The 23,135-nt window shown below is 37.9% G+C and overlaps 1 protein-coding gene across 1 annotated transcript in view; it reads left to right on the plus strand.

The window, feature by feature from the left end:
- RXFP1 (relaxin family peptide receptor 1) overlaps positions 1 to 23,135 on the plus strand; it is a gene marked incomplete at both ends in the record, with an annotated part of 50,170 nt that overhangs the window by 11,465 nt on the left and 15,570 nt on the right. Inside the window, 5 exons of the mRNA XM_082482310.1 lie at positions 6,208 to 6,363; positions 19,038 to 19,142; positions 19,988 to 20,093; positions 21,369 to 21,440; positions 23,064 to 23,135. Coding sequence (XP_082338436.1) covers positions 6,208 to 6,363; positions 19,038 to 19,142; positions 19,988 to 20,093; positions 21,369 to 21,440; positions 23,064 to 23,135 — 511 coding nt within the window. The remainder of the gene's footprint in view (positions 1 to 6,207; positions 6,364 to 19,037; positions 19,143 to 19,987; positions 20,094 to 21,368; positions 21,441 to 23,063) is intronic.

The raw sequence follows: 23,135 nt of genomic DNA on the forward strand, positions 1-23,135 counted from the left end.
AAAAAAAAAACAACATTCCCACTGATAAAACTGTAACAAGTTAAATAAAAGCATACAAAAGTTAATTTCATATTTATGTCCTGAAATACACTGGACTAACTTCATCCTAGTCTCCCATAAATTGCTCAAAAATTCCCTTGTTTAGTTGGAAGAAAATGAATAATTCAGAACAAAACCAGGAAAATTCACTTCTAGATATCATTGTCACGGACAAATTCAGACAACAAATTATTTTTTTAAATAAGATCTTTTTAAGATGTCATGTCTTCCTCTTTTTTCTGCCATTCGGTAATTCAAATGCTTCTGATCAGAGTTGGTCAACCACTTTTCATTTGTCAAACATTAATTAACCATCTTTTAAGTTAAAGAAATTCATAGTTACAAACTTGTTTTATAGCCTTGTTCTGAAGATTTATCTTTGAAAATAAAAGTTACAGGCCTATGAGGTCTCCTCCTCTATATTATACTAAAGGTCTTTCAAAGGCAGTTCACATGCTTTTCAAATAATTTTCAGCAGAAGAGGAATTTTTTAATCTATTGTCATCTTGAAGTACTTGGGCTAGCACAAAAATGACAGGCAAAATCGATTTCAACTTTAATGTTTCCTTTGTTGACCCTCTGTTTTTGTTGAAGAAAATATTCTGTTTCAAAACAACCATTTCAAAAGAAAGTTTTCAGTCCTCTCTTGCTCTAGTCCATTTCCCGCTGTGTCTAGAAGTACAGCAACTAGAATAGACTAAGGATGGGAGGAGGCAAAATCCCCACCATTTGATAAATTGGCATTGGTCTCTTTGAAAAAAATGTGCTTTTGTAGATAAAATAACTTTCCATCGTAGTAAGTACAGGGTGGGTTCTTCAGTATCGTGGTCATTCCTGGGTCCTTGTCACCTAAGGACTCCTTTTGAAAAATAGTTGGATTTCCTCAGCCTCAGTACTTTCAAACTGACAACTTATTCAAAAGGAAGAAAAATGCATTAGCCTGTTTGGAATTTGAGAATCATTTTGTACTCACGACGATGGGTCTTCATGTGATTCAAATTTTTGAAAATACAAAAATATTTTCCTGGTATTACCATATTATCACTCTCTACAACTACCTAAATGGAGGTTGTAGCAACTTCTCCCAAGTAACAAGCAATATGACAAGAGGAAATGGTTTCAAGTTGTGCTAGAGGAGGTTTAGTTTGGATATTAGGAAAAATTTCTTCAGCAAAAGGGTTATCAAACATTGGAACAGGCTGCCCAGGGAAGTGGTTGAGTCACCATCCCCGGAGGCATTTAAAAGACATGTAGCTGTCGCACCGAGGGACATGGTTTAGTGTGGAGTTGGCAGTGTTAGGTTAACAGTTGGACTCGATGATCTTAAAGGTTTTTTCCAACCTCAATGATTCTACGTTTCTATATGCCCTTCTTTGAACTTATATGCAATACAATTGAGATTGATGTCACTAGAAAGTACCAAGCAGCGAGCCGTGCTACTTTGATTAGTATAATTGCTTTGGTTCTGTCTAATGATTCCAGCATTGCTTCCATTATGGAGTCATGTTCACTTGTCTTACAGAAGCTAGAAGTAACTGTGTTCAGTCATGTTCTTCTACTGCACGTCCCTTATTTGATTTCTCAAACAGCATTTGTGACCCAATATCTGTTTTCAGAAGTTTTTGCCATTTTTCAAAGAATGCACAAAAATAGTGAGCTTGATGAATTAATTTAGCTGGGAGGAAAGCTGTGTTCTCCTGGGTATATCTTGTTCTCGGCTTTCCCAAATGCGTTCCCTCTTTCAATTTCTTTTTATGAGAGCTTAAAGAGAGGCTGCCGTGTTCTTTCCCCAGCGATTCTGCATCCGTGCAGCAGAGGAAAGAGCTTTACTATCTTATACTAGATAACAACCCAACTCTTGCTTATTCCTTTCAAGAAGCAAAATGGTGGTAAATGAGTCTTATATTTTCAACACTAGCAGGAAAAGTTATCCACTTTCTTCAAGTTAGAGGAAAGGTCACAGATGTCTGCCTTAGCAGTCAGTGCCTCAAAACAGTAGGTCTGGACAAGCTTAAAAGGTGTATGACGTGGATTCTCGTTTGAGAAGAATTGAGGGATAGAGAGGGATTCTAAGTACATAATAATCAGAAATACTTAATTTGCAGAATTATGAACATATGCTACTGGGTAGAACATTGTTCTGTCTTGAGACAGCAAACATCTTGCAAGAAAGATGCTTGTTTGTGGTTTTGCCATTTGTACTGATACCAGCTCACCTATTTCTTTTCTAACTCTCCTAGAAAGTTTTGCAAATATTTTAGTATGTATTCGGATCATTATGAGAAAAAAAAATTGCTGGTACAGTATGGCTGAAATGTGGGAAATTACCTCTCTGTCACCAGAAGGGCAGGAGGTGGTTTTCTGTATGAAGTATAGAAAGAAGATATTTTTTACTTGGAGCATCTGTGAAAGCAAACCTTCTGGCATAATCAAGTCTGTCACAGATTTATACTTTTCACCCTCACAACTGAGGTCTAAAAAAACGTGTCCCAAGTTCCACGTTTGCTCTACTTTCTACCTTTGTAGCTGAGTTATTTATGCACAGTTTAACAAATTTTAGTCTTCCTTTATCTATCAACCTACCCCACTGTTTGCCATATCTCTGAAGGACATCGGGATTTTTCTGTTGACTGTGCAAGATATTGGCCCAAATGTACTCAGTATAAATCACAAATAATTTATATTAATCAAACCATATTAAGGTTCAAGTTGATTGTTTATATGGTTTGCTGATGGCGGCACCTTTGTGTTATAGGGAGTCTCATGCTTTTTCAGTAGTAAAAGTTTGGCCGTAAGAAGCAAAGCAGAGGTGTTGTATCCTAGAAGAGCTGCAAATGAGAACCTATAAAACAATAGAGGTACCTTTGAAGCATGGTACGCATATGGAACAGAGACCATGTAACCTATGGATTAATAAAAGGAATACAAAATAACTTTTTTCTTTTTCTTGATTTAACACCAACATGAAACAGCCCATGACATGACATGATGAAATAATCATTAATAAGTATTTTTCAGAACTATTCTATCAGGAGGTTTAGCTGCTAAAAAAAAAAAAAAAGGACAATGAAACAAGATATTAGAAGAGTGGTTCAATTTTTTCATAGTGGAAAATCAATAACAGGTAGAAAAGTTGACACCTTTAATACTGCATGACAAAGCACGATAGATCGTTATCTTGGTATGATAAACTCCAGTGTCAGTACAATTTTTATTTGCAAAATAAGAACCATAGTTTCTTGTTGCTGTTGTTGCCGTGCTATCTTTATCCATTTTCCTCACATAAAAGACACCATTTTACTTTCTTTAACCCAAAAGAGGATCGCTTGAATATTATCCAGCATTTTACAATGGATTTTACTGTCTTATCTCCTGTCTACCTTTGTCAGCTTTGTCAAATATTTCCTCAGAGGGTTGGGGATTTTTCCATTCATAAATCTCCTGCGATCTGCAGCATCCAAACTTCTGTCTTTTTTTGCATAAACAAAGTGATGTTAACAAGTCAATGGACAAAGCCCAGTGCTTTCGATGATTCGACTACGATGAAGTTGTTAAGTGTTGACGCCCTGTTATCTTCTTTCCTAGGCAGATGTTTACATGCCAGGGTAATCCAACATAGCACAAAATGAGTAATGCAGAGATTCAGAATAGATATCATCAAGGCTATAAATTTACAGAGAATTCAAAACACTAAACATAGTGAGGGATTATGTACTCTTTCACAAAGAAAGATTTCTAAACTGTGACAGAGAGTAAATTCAAGTTCAGGGATTAATTATTTGATTAATTAATAATTGTTACTATTACTATTTGAATAATGAATAATAATTTCTGGAAAACACAATGAAAATCCATTGAATGGTACTGTAAGAAGATAAACACCATCATCTGGAATTTAAACTGCACGCAGTTCGGCTCAGTCTGAATAGGTATCCAGTGTGAAGGGAAAACAACTTGACAAAACAGAAGGGATTGTTTGTTTTTTCCATTTAGATTTCATTTTTCCATATTATTGTCTTTTACCAGGTGTCTCAGTAGTTTCTCAGATTGTTAGATAACTGCTCTGAAGGGAGCCTCACTTTTCTGTGATTTCTTTTTTGCAGAAAAACACTTTAGACACAGACTACTACACATACTCTGTTTGCTTAACTTTATAGCATGAGCCCGTGCAAGAGGGGTTTTTTTTGCTACTTGTTTTTGGGCACAACAGATTAAACATAATGTTCTGAACACAAGCACAGAACAGCAGAGATCTTTACAAAACGCAAGTGTGAATTCACCCCAGGATTGAAATTTAACCTTACTGTTGGTACCTATAGGTAGGTAGGATAGAGACCTAAAGCAAAAGTCTCTTTGAGCAAGTGCATAGGTTATACAGTTAAGGATAAAAGCAAATTAACTTTTCAAAATCATATGGTGATTGTTGGCTGGAATACATGACTTTATGCAGGATACTTCTGACAGCAAAGATGATTCTGTGCATATGGGAATAGCAGAATATTTATCACAGAATTTCCTCCAGATCTTGCTCCTGCATTTGAATTTTCAAGAGTTGTAAACACTTTCAAGGGTTTAACATGTGAAAGTTCTTTCAGAAGAGGTTTCTTATGCGTCTGAAGTATGTGATTCAATTTCAGGTGATTTCCTTAGTCCAGGAGAAAACTGAGGACAAAAATCAGATGTTGTGTAATAATATTTTCCTTATTAATCTGAGAAAGTTGCATAAAAGATTTATGCTTTGTCTATGAAAATAGCTTGGAAATACAGTTGCGTGTTTCAGAAGTGGCAATATACTGTCTGAACAAGCATCACGTCAGAGTTAATGAAGTTTGTATAGAGTATTTCAAGTGCTCTAAGGTAGCAATGAAACTTAAAATATCATTTGTGTTGGAATTTATATCTTTTTTTTTGAGAGCAACCACTAAGTCAAATGCTAGCTATAATGAGGAAGTGTCATTCCTGTTTGAAAGTACTTCAAAAATTAAATTAGCGGGCCCTGGCAGAATGGCACTTCACTGAAGCTTTGGGAGTGCAAAGAGCACAAGGTAACATGCTGTGCTGGTGATACTTTTCTCCATTTCCAATGTACTGGAAACTGAACAAATTGCATTCTAGAGTAATTTAAAAACCCTCTCCATGGTATGGTCCCGGGAAGAAGTTGACCTCGTACGACAAGAAATCTGAGCTGGCACCCTGCAGCCTGTTACAAAAGCAGTAGATCAGTTGGGCTTACCCTGGAAGAACTGGTGGTGGCAGAATTTGTCCCTTGGGTGCACTGAAGGGACTGGTAAGGCAACACGAGTCTGCAAATGTGGGTAAATGGAGCTGCTGTAGCACAGAAAGCTGAGGAACAGAGGACAGGTAGAGTCTTCCAGCTGCCCTGGCTGTCCCTTATCAGCATCTTGCTACCTTTTCCCTCAGTGCTGCTTGAATGAAGTCCCCGTATTCTGTGAAATTACTTCCTATAAAGCATCGGCTTAGCAGAACAGCATCTGTGTATCTAAACTTCAGACTGATAGATTCTCAACAGTACCTCCAAATTTTTTGGACCGGGCTGACAACTGTTCCAAAAGATTGGTAATGACAGCTTTATGTCATCTTAGTCATCCTTCAGCAAAATCGTGTCACAGATTGGATCTTACTTTCCTTGTTCTTTGATCCTTGATCAGTTTACATCTAGTAATTGCTTTAAAATTAGAATACATTTTAAAATATACAATTCTGACTTTGTATAAAGAGGACTTATCTATCTGGGTCTAAAATTTCAGCACAAATTAATATAATCCGTATCTGCATAGTTTATCTGGTATATTGCTATAATAAAATAATTTCTAGTGCAAAGCAAAACAATCTTTTTTAATAGTGGCCTTAGGTCATTTGCCTTGTATGATTAGCATTTCCATCTTATTCCTAGGATGCATGGGGGGGAATTACCTGGTTGCTTTATATCAAAGTAAATTTTAATTAGCTGGCGATAGAAATGTTTCTTGCCAAGTTAACGAGTACTTAATATACTATTGTAATTGCATGTCCAATGAACTAATGTGTATTTATCACTTGATAATCACATTCAAATGCAAGTAAGTATTTATAAAATCATAATCTCAACGATCTTTAAACATCAAGAGCATATGTTACAATAAGCATGTTCTTTTTGTTTCTATTTAGTCATCGGGGACTCTTTGGAAGATCATGTTTCTGGAGTTGGGGTCACGTGTCCCCTGGGCTACTTTCCGTGTGGCAATATCACAAAGTGTTTGCCCCAACAGCTTCACTGTAACGGTGAGGATGACTGCGGGAATCGGGCCGATGAAGACAACTGTGGTACGTGGCTGAGACTTTTCTTTGTGTCTAGAAACCACAGTCGCTGCAACTCATGCGCCGCTCACGCTAAGCAGAGAGTTTCAGAGTGTTAAAAATAAGAAGGTTAAAGGTTTTGCAGAGGATACAGCAGGTGTTTGGATGTGCTAGTAAGGAAGGACCACATTTTTGTTTGTATATGGTGTCAATTTATCAAATTTTATCCCTGCTTTGAACTTGTTTGCATGTGTTGTTTTGATGTGTACAAATGGACGGATGTGATCTAGGAAAAATCTCTGCTGAGGAAAGGTAGATGTATGGGCTGACAGAGTTTATATTAAACTTAATGTGACTTTTAAAGCTGGTTGGGAAATGCGATTAAGAAGAATTTTCAAGTTCTTTCAGCAATTTTTTATATCCTAACTCAGGAGAAAAACGGCGACTATACGAGTGTTCTGTGCAAGCTGCACTGCTACCAGGTTTCAGGGTTTGGAAATGTCACAGTCTGAGGAAATACACGTCGTGAGGCCACTGCTGCCTGCTGTTGTTATCCTTGTCACTCCTGACCCCACTGGGTGGTACTCTGGAGGACTAGGCTTGGTTTTGCAGGCTTTACCCCAGCTGCAAACTGAGTAGGGCGAGGGCATGGGCTTTGCGCTGGCACTTACCTCTCCACGCTGCTTGTCTGTGAGCGTGGCCCTGGCACAGCTTTAATCTGTGCTGAGCAGCATCTCTCACGCAGTGCCTGGGCACAGCTCGGAGGGTGGCACGGACGCGGGATAGTCTGGGAAAGGCTCCCCTATATTTTGTGAGAGGAGGGCTTAGCCCTTTTGTTGTGAGCGATGACCACCGGGAGAGAACATCTGCCCTCGCACACTTTATTTACTGGTCTTGTCAGGTTGCTAACAGCCTGGATAGTTTCAGAGCTACTCTCCCGAGCTGCTGATCCATGGCAGATGGGGAAACCAGACTTCCTATTCCTTAGTAGCTTGCCTGTAGCCGTGGAGGGCAGCCAGATGCATCCGGCTCCCCGCAGCCGAGCTGGTGAATCGCCTGCCTGTCCCAGCCAGGCTCCCTGCCACCAGAGCAGGGCAGGGGGGAAGGATTAAAATATCGAGTTAAACTTCCCAGCTGGATATACAAAAATGAATTTTCTGAAAGAAATGTCAAAGAAGATACGGTAAAGGTATTTTTCCCAAGCGTTCTCAGCAAAGTCAGTGAGGTTTTGAAAATAGTTGTTCTTCACTCTATATCTGTGGAGCTGATTTTTGTACCTATGCGTATTATGTTATTCTTATGCCTATTGAATTTCAGCGTTTTACTCCATATGAAAGTCACTTTTAATTCTAATCCCATCTAATGGACCTGCAGCATTTCCAAGTTTTATCTCCTTTGCTGATGCCATAAACATATTTTCTGTTGCCAGTAATCAAAATCCTGAACAAAATTGGCTCTTGTTCTATTCTTCTTCTGTAATTGTCTTGCCCTGCAGTGGCAGAAATCGCTGACAGTGGCACCCTTTTATGTGTAAGAAGCCCAAGCACCATAAACCATTGGCTTATCCATGTTTCATTTCTGTATACTACCTGAAAGTCGATGTGCTAGAACTTGCTGAAACTGAATGGTTTGATCAAATGGCAATTAGGTTATACACAGTTTCGTAATGGGATATACAAGACACTATAGCCTGCAAGACGATTCAGATATTGAATCCTCTTCTGGGTATAATAATTCCAGAATGAGTTAGCCTCAATTTCTGAAATCCTAAATTAAAAAAGATGAAGAGCTATTGTATCGACTTACTGGGAAACCTACGCTATTAGTGTTTCTCTCATATCTTGACCTCATATTCTCGTTTAGAAATGTATGCCGTGTATAACGCGTTAAGGTCATATTCCGCTGTTATGTTTTCTCAAAAATGGTTGTTGCAGTCAAACTTTGTTGTTCCAATAAAGGAAGACTCGCTTCCTTGCCTGAGAATATGGGATGTCCTGATGAGATTTTCTGCAATGCCCCTACGCTGTACTGAGTGTGGGGATCTTTGTGGAATAGCTCTTTTTTGTGATCATTCATCTTGCTTAAAATCCAAGAAAGGAAACCTCATTGATTAGCTCCCAAGACAAAGAAAACATTTGGCTATTTTTTTTGCTGCAGTTTCCCAGGACCACTTTAGTATGCCTGCCTTATGCCAGCAGTTATATCTGGTTCCGTCTACACAACTTTTAAAATTTACAACTAGTTTTCAGTTGATATCATTGCTCCTCGTTACAGAAAAACAATTCAATATGAAATTATTCCAGTGTACTAATTGTTTCATGCTGTAACATCAGAAAATTTAATCTTATCTACAAGGTACTCTAAGTAGCTTAACTTTTAAATTCTTGCACACTTTCATCTTGCATACATTTGAATAAGAGCTTTGAGGTGGCCAGTCTACAACATTCAACCCAACAAGGGTGGGGAGGGAAAAATAAGTGTAGAACCTCAACGGAATTAAGAAATACTTTTTTTTTTTTTACTTTTTGTTTTTAATGCATGTATCTCCAACACAGCTAGTTAAAGCAACTGCTTTACTAATGAGTTCTTTGGTAATGGTAAAGTGCTGTCTTAAGCCTACAGAAGAACGTTATAGTGAAGACTTGCATATATCTTGTGTACAAGCCAGTGCTACAACATAAAGAAACACAAAGCAAAAATCTGTCATGGGCAATAGTTCTTTCTGTGATGAAAAGGAAGATACTGATGAAGAAGAAAAGAAAAAAAAAAAAGAAAGAAAGAAAAAAAAAAAAACCAAACATTTATTTTGAAAACCATAATACTGCTGTTTGGGGAAAAAAAAAAAAAAAAACCACACATGTATTCTAAACATAAGAAAATTCAAAGTCTGTCTGTTCGATATAAGCCGCTAAGTGTGCTGAATATTAACAGCAACTGCAATTATGGAAATAGCACTTTTAAGAAACATCAGTGAATGAAACAAGCAGAGAAGCAACTAGTATAAAAAGCACACCTAGATCTTCCAAGGGAGTTACTTTGTAAAAGTCTTTAAACGCCCTTGAAACGAAAAGTAAAAGGCATCAGTCAAAAGAGACCGACATGATCGGAGCCTCTGAAAATACGGAAGCTAGTCACTCCAACTATCTTATAGCAATTCTGTCCCTTTCCTCTTTTAAAGAGTAAAGTTCTCTCATTCACCCTTCATTCCTATTGAGATATTTATTGTAATCTTTGAGATAATTTGCAATATTAGTCCTGTTTCATGAACTGTGTGCCCGGTAACAGCAAAACATGATGATAAATATTTCAAACTAAAGCAAATCCTCACAGAGAGATCTGTTTTCAGATGCGCTGTAATCACTGCTCACATCCAGCCCAGGCAGGTAAAGATTGGCTTCATGGTGCCGCCTTCAAATCTGCTTCTTCATTCCACCATGTCCAAATAATAAACATAAAACTAAGGTCCAGAGACGTGAAATGACTTGAAAATAGGATCATAGGCAGAGTTGAAACAGACTGTAGGTCTCAGACTGCTGTGTTAGTGCTTAACCTCAGGGTGTGGACATCCTGCTGGTCAGCTCAGCTTCAGCATTTCTTCCACGTTTGGAAAGGGGTGAACCATCACTAATACATTACAGTAGAGTGAAGCCACTTGTCTTTGAAAACTCACGTCTCTGTCACCTAGTTGGGTTTCCAAAACCAATAAAATATTGTGTGTGATATCCTGATGGGGAAGAGCTTGAGGTAATGTAGTAAACTGCAATAAGCGGAGGCGGACAGCAATTTATCATGCCCAAAGTGACGGGAGGCTCTTTTTGAACTATCACTAGATAAACTTAAACATGCATGGAAAATACAATCATACCTTTTGAACTTGAAAACATAGTCCATCAAGTAGCAGTGGGTGTCTCTGCAAATTTTTCATGAATGTGATATTTTTAAATAAAAAGGATTTATTTAAAGTTTCATAATTTTTCATAAAAGCTTATGGTTTTGAGGACTTTCCTTTTCTAGGCTTCAGTATGGCAGTAAATTTTTCTCTGCTGTTCTTCCCTGTGCTCATTCTTTCTGAAGCACCGAGTTCTTAAAAAGACCAACTGCACTGTTAAACAGTTTATCCCATATCAGCGTTTCACTTGGAGTTATTTTTGTATCTGTTAGCAAAACTCAAAGCGTGTGGGGAAAAAAAAATATAGCAATTCCAGCATCCTTCTGTGCCCAGGCTTGATTAAAGCTCAAGTTGGCAAAGCAGAGGGAGTTTGACAGTGTTTTATCCTACTGTGTTTGATTTCAAATGTAGTGGCTTCAGCCTCATTTTCCCAGGAAGACCTTTTCGTGTTTGTTTACAGGTGTAAGATTTGATTCTGTAGCTAGTTGACGTTTAAAGAAGGGAGGTTAGAACATTCATTTACTTCATTGTTTTTTTAAATGTGAGCGGGAAGGATAGATACTAGGCATAATCACAAACTCTGCTCACCTAATGCTATGGCAGCATTGACATGGGAATTGTTCCTAAAACAAGGGTATTTCTTACTTTGAAGACATTATTGCCACAACATTACTGTTAATGTATTCTAAACAATCTCTAAGCAAAGCCCTTTGAAGCCCAATGGCATAGTTAAAGTGCCAAGTACATATTCCCAAGTACATACTCATGGAAAGAAGCATTTTGGAATCTCTGCTTTGACAATGATGCTTAATGATAAACAAAACAAAATGAAAACTAACAACAGAAGATAAAAACAACAGTTGATTAATGCAAAACAAAAATAATAGAACAACAGTATTTGTGATGTAGCTTTTCACTGGGTCCACGTGTGGTTTATTATCTTAAAGTACGTGTTGGTTTAGATGAACAAATTCTGACACGTGACAAATTGCAAAAACATATGAAAAGTTAAATCATAACATAAATGTACTCTACGAATTTGGACAGAAGACAAGTAACGCTGCCAGTAATCATCTATGGATATTTTTTTTCAAAATACCAACTCTCTGTGTAGCTTCAGACAAAAAAAATTAAGCTGCTCCCTAACTAAGTATTTAAATTTTAAAACTTACACATAAGCGCTTTATATTTGCTTTTTTAAAGTTCTCTCATATGCTGCCTAATTAGCGGGCTAAATGAGCAAGCTTTTGTCCTAGATAAGGGCCAGCTTTCTCTGAATACATTTTTCCTACCATTAGATGCAGTGATAAAAGTGTGATGTTGTCAGTCTAACAACTTGTGTGTAATTATCTTTTCTGGATACATCGCTGGGTCAGTTATCATTTTGTAGTCATATCACGGTAATTACAAAGTGCTGCAAAAATTGTCTGTGCAGTTAAATTTTAAATCACTGACAGACTGAATATTTGGTTCTCCTGTGCGATCTTCTAAGATCTTTGTTGCAATTGACCCTAATATTCCAGCCGTTCTGCTTGATAGTCAGCATAGTCATTGTAAGTTAAAATTGGCTCTGGTGCTTATATGATGCCAGTTCTTGGGGATAAGCCCCACAGTAAACTGCAGTGTAGCTTACATCAAGTTTCTTGTTCCAAAAATACCCATCAGCTCTTGAATTTAGTTTGGTACAAAGTTGTAGATGGAGAAATATAGAAACATAATCACATCTCAAAAGGTACAGAGCTTTTCTCCTTTCCGGGGAAACTGGACTTTACCTCCTACCTGGCCAATTTGAAAGCATATTTTATGATACGTCTTGAAGTCTAAGATTAAGCCCAACTGCGTTGTCTCTGATAGATTTAGCACCATGTGTCAGCATCCGGTAGTTACAGGTTCAGAAAATCCCTTGGATGTAAAGTGCAGGTGCGCTTATTCCTTTATAAATAGACCCGCTTTCAGATTTAAAAGTTTTTCCTAACTTCCATGAGGGTCTGATAGTACTCAAACATGCAGACAAAATCTATGTAGCTATTGGATTTGTGATGTTCTGTTCTAATTTAAAATGCAAACAATGAGACCGCTATAAAATCATCCGTCGCACCACGTGGGCTTTTGATCACAACACGTCTTATGAAGCAAGGCTGAGCCTGGTGAGAACTGACCTGGACTGACTCCACTAAAATCAATGGAATGGCTCCCACTGTCTCCGGTGAGCAAAGAATCATAACTTACCTAAATTAGGAAACTAATGAAAAGCTCATATGTTTCAAAAAAGCAATATTTGTGACTCCTGTGCTAGCCTTCCTCAATAGTACTGGATAAGACTGTTTGGAAGCGCTGTGCTGGAAGAGATTTTTATTTTTTTTCTCTAGATGAGATGAAGAAATCTCAGTTGTGATTTCCTGCAACTTGTCACAAAAACAGGAGGCACAAAATGTGGCAGGAGGCACAAAATGTGGCAGGAGGCACTTCCCATGCAGTCTGTAATATGTAACTCTCATAAGTAAATGCCTTAATTCTTCTTTTCTTAAACTTAAACTTAATTGGGAATAGAGTGGATATGGTTTACGCTTTGCTTAAAGTTAGGGTTACCGTCATTTCACACTACTGAATAGCTCTTGTGCTCCATCTCAGAACTGCTTGTTGAAACAAGTTCTTCATTTATTACTAGTAAATCGCTAGAGGAAATGGTTATGTGCAAATAACACAGGTATAAGTCATATGTAGCATAAAAAAGTATTTTAACCTGAGTTGTTAAAAATGCAAATGCCAGAATTCTGACTAATTTCAAAACCAAGATTGCGTACAATGGGGCTAATTCCTTGCACCTCTGTAGACCAGATTGTTTCACCGTGAATGGGTCATTAAAAAAACAGTGACCACCGTTACATATTTGACTACGACTCTACTTAATTTAGCAATAAAAATTTTTTAATTTAGCAATAAAAAAGGGGAATGGAAGGAACACCACGCTAGGGTGTTTCATTTTGGTTTTTTGCACAGGCAAGGTCTTTAATTATGTAGAGTAGTTAATGGAACAAAGTAGCCTGAGCTATTTTGAGAGTGCAAGTTTCCTCAGTGTTTAGAAATTTGGCTTCTGGACAATTCTGCTGATAGTTTTGCAAAACTGTTTTTTGGCAGTCAGGCAATGGTCGTAGTGTGTCTCTATTTGTTTTTTAATCACAGTGTCATAGCCACATTTTTCCAGTCCAGCGAAGCAAGAACAGGCATGCAGATTTAATTTAAGATGTTTCTGACTCTCTGGAGGAGTTCTTCACTGGGTAAATGTATTTACCATTGTGTTGCTCCCAGGCCTAAGAGGTCTCGGAACAAAAGGCGGCATTCAGCTCCCCAGCTGTAAAGTTCACTCATAGATGTTCGTTAAGCTCTGTCTAGCTCATAGGCTGGAAATCACAGGCAGAGGTTTCCAAAAGAGCTGGGGCAGGGAGCGGCTGTTTGAAGTCTTGCACGTATTTACCTCTAAAAGCACAGGCCTCATCTGTTACTGTGTGCCACGCGGTCATCGGGTGACTGGCTTGCCTTATTAAATAAGTTATAACATACTACCTCTTTCTTTAAACGGGCCTGTAAAATTCCACAGGATGAAAGTAATAACAATCTATATAGATGTCGTGCTGTTTTCATATGTGTTTCTTTGAAGGTCTATAAACTTGCGGAGAATTATTGCAGTCCTGCAGATTCATTAAATCATCTTCTAGATTTCCATAACATAAACGTAACTTTCTATGGGATGTTTCAAAACACCTATACAAAAGATATATGTTTTAATATTACAAGATTGCTCATAAGGGATGAGAAATTCTGGAGGCTCTGTTTCACATTTTTGCCTCAGCACACCGCAGAAGAGCTTGACAACTTTATATATCAAATTAATACTAATAATGAATAATGTTATAGTTAGTCACATCTTCTCCCGGCATGGCATTTTTTTCCATCATACTTAAAATGTGAAATTTAAATGTATGAGACACCATTCAGTTTTGAGCCCTAGATAGTAAATTCTGTTTATGAAGAAAACGTTGAAGTCAGTAGCATCCTCAAAATGTAGCAAATACTTGGCAAAAGAACAGATTTTCAAGACTCACATGGAAATTTTTGGTATATGACCAAATTCTATTGTCACTGTCATTGCCATTCATTCACAGTATATGGCACTGAAATAATCAGGTTTATAGTGATGTGCAAATATCAGCAAACAGGATAGCTTTGTTGAAGTTCTGGAGGCTTTTAATCAATTTTATTATTGAGATCTTTAAATATTGATCATAACTAAGAGGAACTTTTACATTTCATGAGACTTGCATTTTCTGGTCTCCACTAGTGGCTTACTGCTTAGGGAACTTTCAAGCAACACGAGGTTTTATAGATGTATTCATGCTATTAGCTTATTTTAATATATTCTGTCACTTTTATTTAAAAAATTGTAAATACTTCAAGAGAAACAGAATATAAAATTGGATGAATCTATATAGACTAAAGGTATTGTTATATAAAGCAGAAAACTTCCCCGTGCAAGTCTTTCACAGGAGTAAAGCTACAATATTGAGAAGATATTTATCTTTTGGAAGATTATGCTTGCATATTTTTTTTTGAAAGTTGCACTGGATTAATTAGTTTGTTTTAAATTCAAGAATAAATTTGTGTAAGCATATAGTCTAGCTCATACAGAGAAGTGTAAACCTTATTTGAATTGATTTAATTCCTGTCCGGTTTTCTGTGATTGCATTGTCGCAAATTAGTAGACAAGGTACTTTTCAATTAATCAGCTGGTACAGGACGCAGTCAATGTGCAGTGACACACAGTTTGCCGTGGGGTAAATTGTCTTTGCCTGGACTGGTAGGTGTCCAGTTTTAGGTTCTTCATTTTTTCCACTTGGGTATCGAAATTGGGGCTGTGAAATTCACTCCCGGCATCGAAAGCTCCAGGCACTGCAACACTCCGCTTTGTAAAATCTCAGTGTGGTTTTGGTCGTACTGTAAGTTATTAGACTGTACCAGCATGCCCCAACACTGTGGAAAAGGGCAATTATATTCCTTCATCTGTAAAGGTTTTTAAAGGAATTGCCTCTTGTCTGGCAGACACAGGTGTTCCTTGTTGCACTAAAAGATATCTTTGTGAAAAGCCTGAAATAATTTCTTACAGCAAGAGAAAGTATATCTGAACAACTGATAGAAAGAAATATGTCCACGGGTTATGACTACCAACAGCAAAGACAAAATCAAAGGGTGACACAGTGTCTCTTTACAGTACTTATACATTTAACCCATAGCATTTCTCTGCATAATAACCCACGAAGACATGGCCGAGAGAAGGGGGAAGTCATATAGATAATGTCCTGGTCATAACCTCCGTACTAAATAAGAGATGTGTCTTTAACTGAGCAAAGCTGATATTTTCTTGGATCTGTCATTGAAAGGATTATTCAAATCTGTAGTTTGTCAGGATTAACGTGCTCTTTCTCATTCCTTTCCCATCAGAAATGGTAATTGACAACTTTTGACAAGCAAGGAACAGCGTATTAATCTGCAGTCAGATAAATCCAGTTTACAATTACTTATTTCACTTATCCCATGTAGGGGAAGATTTGCCGATGCCTCGTTTTCTCAGAATTCGTTTTTTACAGAAGTGCAGCCAACATAATCTATTTTAGAACTGGCTTGGGAAAAAGCAATTTCTCATCTGAGCTGTACTCCCCCAAATGAAAGATTTGGGATTTCAAGACCAGTACTATTACCAGTCATTTCTTAAAGCGTTTGGAGAACCTCATCTTGACAGAGGTAGGCAGGTCACAAACCTACCATATAAACTGTAAACGATCGCAAAGTGATTTACAGTTCTGGCGTTGAGTGCTTTACCGACCGGATGTGCTAAATATAGTTTTTTGCACAATACATTCTTCTGGGATTTGGCAAAACAGTTTGTATAAAATAAAGACTGTCCAAGGCTTGGGCACAAAGTTTGGCCCAAAGCAAACATTTTTGAAGATTAGAAAACTTTGAATAACTTCTTTTGTTATATTCAGATATGCCTTTGTATTTCTAGTAGAAGGGAGGAAAATCAATGTCATGAGAAAAGACCATTATTTAAAATGAACTGACCAGAAACTCCAGACAACTGGAATGCTTCCAGTACAAAATAATCCATGTTCTCCCTTCTCTGTGCTTTTTTTCCCCTTCCCTTTCATGGCCACCCAAAACCACACAGCTGCTTCTCGACTTCCTTGGAAATGCTGGTGAACTTCCCCTTCGTGGTGAAGTGTCCCCTCGTTCCCGTTAGTGTAGGAGGCACTGCTCAACTTTTTTCTCTGCAGATGTGAACTGGAGTGATGGCCACCTCTTGTACGTGATCTGTCAAATGGCAAAGCATTTTAAAAATACTAAAGGGTGGAATAAAATCTCAGCTATCCACTCTTTAATGTCAGAAGCAGGGAAATGCAGAAAAATTATACTTTATATGTTCATTAGCTTACAGGAGGACTAGAACTTATGGCTTTTAACTAGACATTCAGAATTTTCAGGTGTCCAAAACTTTCTATGAATGTAATTACGAATTAGAAAGCCCAAAAATATTTTGAGACTGTATTCCTGACTGCAAAATATTTATTTGGTATGATTACACTCCTAGAATAATATCATTTTTAATACATCTTTACAAATTTCTGTTTAAAAATCCTCAATGAAAGATTCCTTTCACCATAGATCTTGCCTCCTCCGTGTATATTGTGTTCCCACTGGTTTCTTCAGGTCCCAGTTGCTGGGTCCAGTCTTGCAAATGAACAGCAGTGGATGTGCTCCAGTTAAATATTCAGAGACAGTGATAGGGGAAACCTCGTTACAGCCTTAACTACAGGGCAGTAGGTTTATAAGGCGCTCATCGCTTGGCAAAGGATCTGTTCTCATCGCTCCATCGATTACAGATTCCATGTTACAGGTAGTCCTAAAACTGGACTTCTGAACGTTTGAAACAGGCAGGAGCAATATTTCTGCAGGTTTGCCAACGCCTTTCATTTTGTCCAAAATGCATTATGCTGCTTCTGAATACCAGCTTCATGATCTAAACTGGCAAAACTGCTAATGGATCAGAGCATACCAGGTGCTCTTGAGGAAGTTAGTCAAATGTGCTTAAATGCCTTCTCTGGGTGGGAAGCTGGCATCCTTGCAGGGCATAAATTAATTCACATTAACTTTCGAGTGAAGGAGGTGCTTTTCAAGTCTGTCTTTTCTCTTAACGGAGCAATTCCTGAAGACAGAGATTTTGGTTTACTTTGAATCCTTTATCTTTTCAATTTATGAGCAACAAACGAATAACTAGATAAAAGATAGTTTGCCTGAACTTAGTTAATCCTTCATAATATCTGCTAATCAGCACGTACAGTGCATCTTTGCAGCTTAGGCAGCGAAGAGGGAGGCATCTTTCAGAACAGCTCCATCTGCTGAGACTCCATAGGCAGGCTGCAGGAGGAGCTGTCAGGGTAGTTTCCCTTCATAGCTGAGAAAACAACTGAGCCGTAACGTGACGTGAAAAATGAGACACCATTTCATAACGGGAAAAGTTACAAAGGAGGAAACATATTTTCTTTCTCCCTGCCTATTTTGAGGCCAATAGATATCGTAGTAATGCTTAGTTGAATGTAAAGATTTATAGAGAAATATCCGCGAGGAATTGTATTTAACTAAACAATTACCACGTGAAATTGCAGGTGGAAAGACTGTTGCTAGTATATCATAAAAGTGAACCTAAGGCTGTAATGACTAGCCAAGCACAGCCATCCTCGGAGTTCTCATATAAATGTTGTTTGACAGAAGGTATCATTACAAAGTAGTGCTTTCAATTGTCACTGGTGCTTCGACTCACCGGCTAGTGAGCGCCATCCGAAGGAGCATTTCTGCTACTGGTGCATATTCATTACATGAGATGCCTTCAACTAAAAGGATGTGGGTGTTGTCAAAGCTGAAGAGAGGTCAGACTCAAATTAATAAAACTAAAATCAGATCACAGCTCTTAAAGGCAAGCTCTTCTTTTTTTCCTTTTTTTAATTTTTTTTTTTTGGTGCTGTGCATTCCTGCCCTGGTTTTGGAACTACAGGTCTGTAGTTATTTGCAGCAGCGCTGTATCTGGAAATCCCCACTTGTGGGAAGGAAGTGAAAGATCTGCTCTTCAATTTTCACCTTCATGGCCATAAACCACTCTGTGTCAGTTCATCTATGCACAGTGACCAAACTGGTAATACAGAATGATGCTTCGTTTCAGAAGGTGCATACTAAGCTTGACTTAAAACATACTGACTTGAATACTTTGCACCACGTCAGCCATTCTCTTGCAAAGCAGTGTTCATTTGGCCTTCATCCGGATTTTCAGGAAAGAAATTAGAGGCTGTGATAGTGTGAGACAGCCCTCTGAAAAAGGTACCTGGAGTCGTAGCAATCATTTGAGTTCTCCTGGACAAAGTGACAAGCCCGCACGTTTAAGGAGGTAGGAAAATATAGTTGCCTCTTGTTTTTAGACTCCTATGTAAACAAAGAGTTCTGAAGTGAAAGATTATACTTTTTTGGTGCAACTGTCAGCGAAGTTGTTGTTGAAGGTATCAACCTTCACCTATTATGCAGCTCATCATCTCCGTACTAACGTGTGGTTGGGCAGCTGTATAAAGATAAGGTCATGTAACGGTGTGTGAAATGTTCTGGAAAAAACATGTTATTTAGATAAAAATTGATGCAACTAAATTTAGTGAAGGTATTTCTACCTTCTATTTCTATTCTAATCTGTCTTCTATTTGTGTTTTATTTTTATTAGAAGACAACAATGGATGGTCTCTGCAATTCGATAAACATTATACGAAGGACAAATACAATAAACTAAAATCTCTGTATGCATTTCAAACAAAGACACCCGAATGCTGTAAGTAATTATTGATATTATTTGTGTGATTATTACTGATGATTCCTAGAAAGAAATATATAGCAAATATCCTTATAAGGAAGAGAAATATAGTGCAGTTTCATTGATAGTAAAACAGAATTAATGTTACATGTGGACAAATGCATTTAAGCTAATTTCATTTCCATTAAGAGTGATTCATTTTCTGTAAGAGAAGCGTCAAACATGCACCAATTAGGAGGGCAATATAAATGTTTATTTCAATATATTAATGCAGCTGGAAAGACCATGGAACACACATCTTGCAGAGGGAAATGAAGGCAGCATTCCTTCAAATTCAATTCTTCATCCATCAAATGATTCTTGCAAACCCCCTCCACTCCTGCGAGCATTCACCCCTTTGTACAGGTTTTCTGACTCTGCTGTCTACTATAAGCACTAACTTAAAGCACAGAGACACGGGAAATGGAACAAAGACTTCCTGACCCATTTTCATACCATTTTCACCTGGACAGAGTAAATATAAGAGGACTGAATGATCTAAAAGAGAGACAGAAAAAAAAATCTAAAAAACTGCTACCATTCCAGACTCCGGTATAGCAAGCCCAAAGCTCAAGAGCTTCTACAAGCTCTTGCACAGAGGTCAGGAGGTGCCATAATTTTTTGTGTCCCTTTATATTTACTCTTAGGGTCTTCCCAGGTCTAAATCAATTACGTAAAAACGTGTGCCTCAATTTCTGTTTAACGCAGCCTGGTATGTCTGCCTTCGTGCTCTCTGTTCTTTTACACCCTATTTCTTTTCTCCGCACCCCCATCACACCACCAATCCCACCTTTTGCCCCAACCGCATTCTCGTTCCCGCGCAGTGGCTGGCGCCATGCCAGCAGAGTGTACCTGCCAAGGGCTGGAGATCCTCTGCGATGCTGCCAAGTTGCGTGCTGTCCCGTCAGTCGCTTCAAACGTCACCATAATGTAAGTAGAGCCGGAAAGTGGTCTCTTGCTCTGTTCAGGTTTGACTATCAATCCTACAACCTTTTCACAACTACAGCCTTGTAACTATGACCGGTTGGCTCAACTGGTGCTTGTGAACGCGCAGTGTATCTCTGTTGACACGTCCTTTAATGTTTTAAGTACAGACTTTGCCCGCATAAAAGTAGAGAAAAGGAACTAAAAAACTCTGTGATCATTTCATGTTTGTAACAGTGACTTGAGCTAGCAACAGTTTCAGGAAATCTAAAGAAATCTTCAAAAGAAATGTTTCCTTTTAAGACACACTACTTAGGACCATTTTATAATTCTGTGATCCTGCCAATATTCCTAGTCTATATTCCTGCCGTTAAAGTCAATAACCTTGAACTCAGTGGAACTATCTGCTTGAGCAAATCTTTTTAGTTCTCATTTGATGTCTCTGAATGCACCGGTATTTAAAAGGATTTCATCTGGGCTGGGCCATCATACAGATATGTACGTGTAAGCCAAACTTGGAAGAGATCGGAAAATGGTTGGTACCACTCTTAGTCTGCACATCGCTGTTAGAGAGGCTGTTTTCTGTGTGGTGAGCAGAGGGCAGCATCGCGCATCCTCACCTGCGGATCTTTGCCATAGAGCAGGGACACGGACCTTTCTGTTCAGTTCCAGCTTGTGCTCACGTGTGGCTGAGGTTCTGCTTGTTGGGTCCATGTTCAAATACCACAATACTTCATAACAAAGACTGATGTGGAATGTCAAATATATATTTAAACTGGCTGTCGGCTGTGGGTCAGCAAAGACTTCAAAAATAATGCCTCGGTTCTAGCTTTAGGAAAAACGGATGGTCAGCTCATCTGGCTTTCAGGCTACGCTCTCTTCTCATCCAACCTGGACAATTTTTGTTCCTGACAGGACACTTGAGTTGGCGCCCAACGGAGATGGGGACGTAGGGACACATGCACCGGGAAATAAGCTTTATATGCATTTGAGGTTTGAAATAAATCTGTGGTTTAGTTTATACTCGAATCTTCTGAACTCTTAGATTTAACTATAATTTCATCAGTTGCCCAGAGGACATGGAAGAATACTTTTTGATGCTAAAGTATTTGGCTTCGTGCTTAAATAGATACAAATTTTGAGACAGAGGTAGCGCATTCAGATGGTTTCAAGTTGCTTTTATTATTTAGCAGTGTGACAGCTGCCCTTATTGAATAACAAAAGTGGCAGTACTGTAGGAAACCAGGAGAGTATTTTTACTGCGTGCATTCATTCCTACAGGTCTCTTCAGAGGAATCTGCTAAGGAAACTTTCTGCTGATGTTTTCAAGAAATACCATGACCTTAAAAATCTGTAAGGGAGTATTTCAACTTAAAATATCTATTTAGTGCCTTAAATGTTCATCCTCTCCCTCTCACATACACACACACAGAGAGCTTCACATCTAAGTGGCAACTCACAGTTTATACTTCATAATTCTGTTTTGTCTTACCCTTCAGTACCCCATCTAATTGTGTAACCTGTTTGGCTAAGATAGCTTGATTTGGTATCTCTCTTTTTACAAAACCATAGTTTCTGCATATTTAAAATTTTTACATTGACTATTTTATACCAGAAAAATGCTAAATTTCCATCACGTCTGAAGGAAGTTAAGTTTACATCAAACAGTTAACATGCCAAAAGAAATTCTAGTAACTTAATCTATTTGCTCTAAGAAATGAAAGTTTGAAAAAATTAAACTTCTCAACATCGTGGGAAACTTACTCACGTGGCACTTGGTTTTACTCCTAATTATGTCTGGTACCAATCTGATAATGCCCCAAGTAGACAAACAGTTACAGCAGCGCAATACTGTGCTGTTTTATGACGTCTAGCACATATGTTGTTCAAAATTCATAGCCTCTAATAAATATGCTTTATACAGAATTAGTGAAATGAAGAATTAAATGCAAACGTGTGGAGCAAGGCTCTTATGTCACCGATTCAAGGCACTTAACGTTCCTAGAAAACTTACTGGACTGTAACTTTTACGGGAACTGTGCTGTACTGCAGCACCATCTCGTGTTCATAAAGTTAAGTGCCATTCTTAAAGCATTGGAAGACCTTTTCATTACAAGAAATAATCCGTAATACAAGTTAATATTAATTAGTGTTAATTGATTATGATTACTTGATATTAATTTCACACATTTCTGATAGATAACCGTACATTTTCAGAAAGCTTTTTAACGGTGTTTGACACAAACCCATTTCGTAAAAGCCAATGTCAGATTTCTTACTGCTTTTTACCAGGAATGTACCTGGATGCTTTATAGACTGCATCTTTAATTTAAAGGATTTGTATTTAAAGATTTCTCAGAGAAGAGCCCTATAATTCTTTAAAATTATTTTAGGATTAAACATTTGAAGTTGATAGTATTTTTAAACTTATTTAAAGTAGATAAAGAAAAATAGGAAGAAAAAAAATAGTATTCCTTAGTTTACAGAAAATTAGCAACATTCATTTTATATTTTAATTATACCATCTTAAAAATCCACAATTATAAAATTCTCTGATACCATAAAAAGAAAAATCAAATCCACATGTTAATTTGGCGCTTGCCATGCAAAATTTTGCCTGTAGCAGGGTTCTGGATAAACACAAAGATCAGGTCACACAGGTGGGAACTGCATGGTTAGGACCTAAACCAGGAGGTGGTGTATAACTACTTCGTGGTTCATCACAGGCAAACCAAGTGTCTCTTTGACTGAGTTCTGTAGCGCTGCTGCGGGGGAGCATTTCTTTTAAAACACCTTTGCGATCTTTGCAACTTTAGCTGAGAAACAGATATTGTCAAATTTAAGATGTAACAAGTTTGACAGCCCCTTTTCAAGTATCACACACACATGCAGTTTCATGGATAGATTTTAACTGGTTATGTACACCAGCTTTAACTTTGCATGCTTAGAGAATTAATAGTCGTTGTATCTTCTTAGGTACCTTCAGAATAATAAAATCAGAGCCGTATCTGAGCACGCTTTCAGAGGTTTATACAACTTGACAAAACT

The sequence above is a fragment of the Vanellus vanellus genome (genome assembly GCF_965231255.1).
Source record: "Vanellus vanellus genome assembly, chromosome: 4".
Taxonomy (NCBI): Eukaryota; Metazoa; Chordata; class Aves; order Charadriiformes; family Charadriidae; genus Vanellus; species Vanellus vanellus.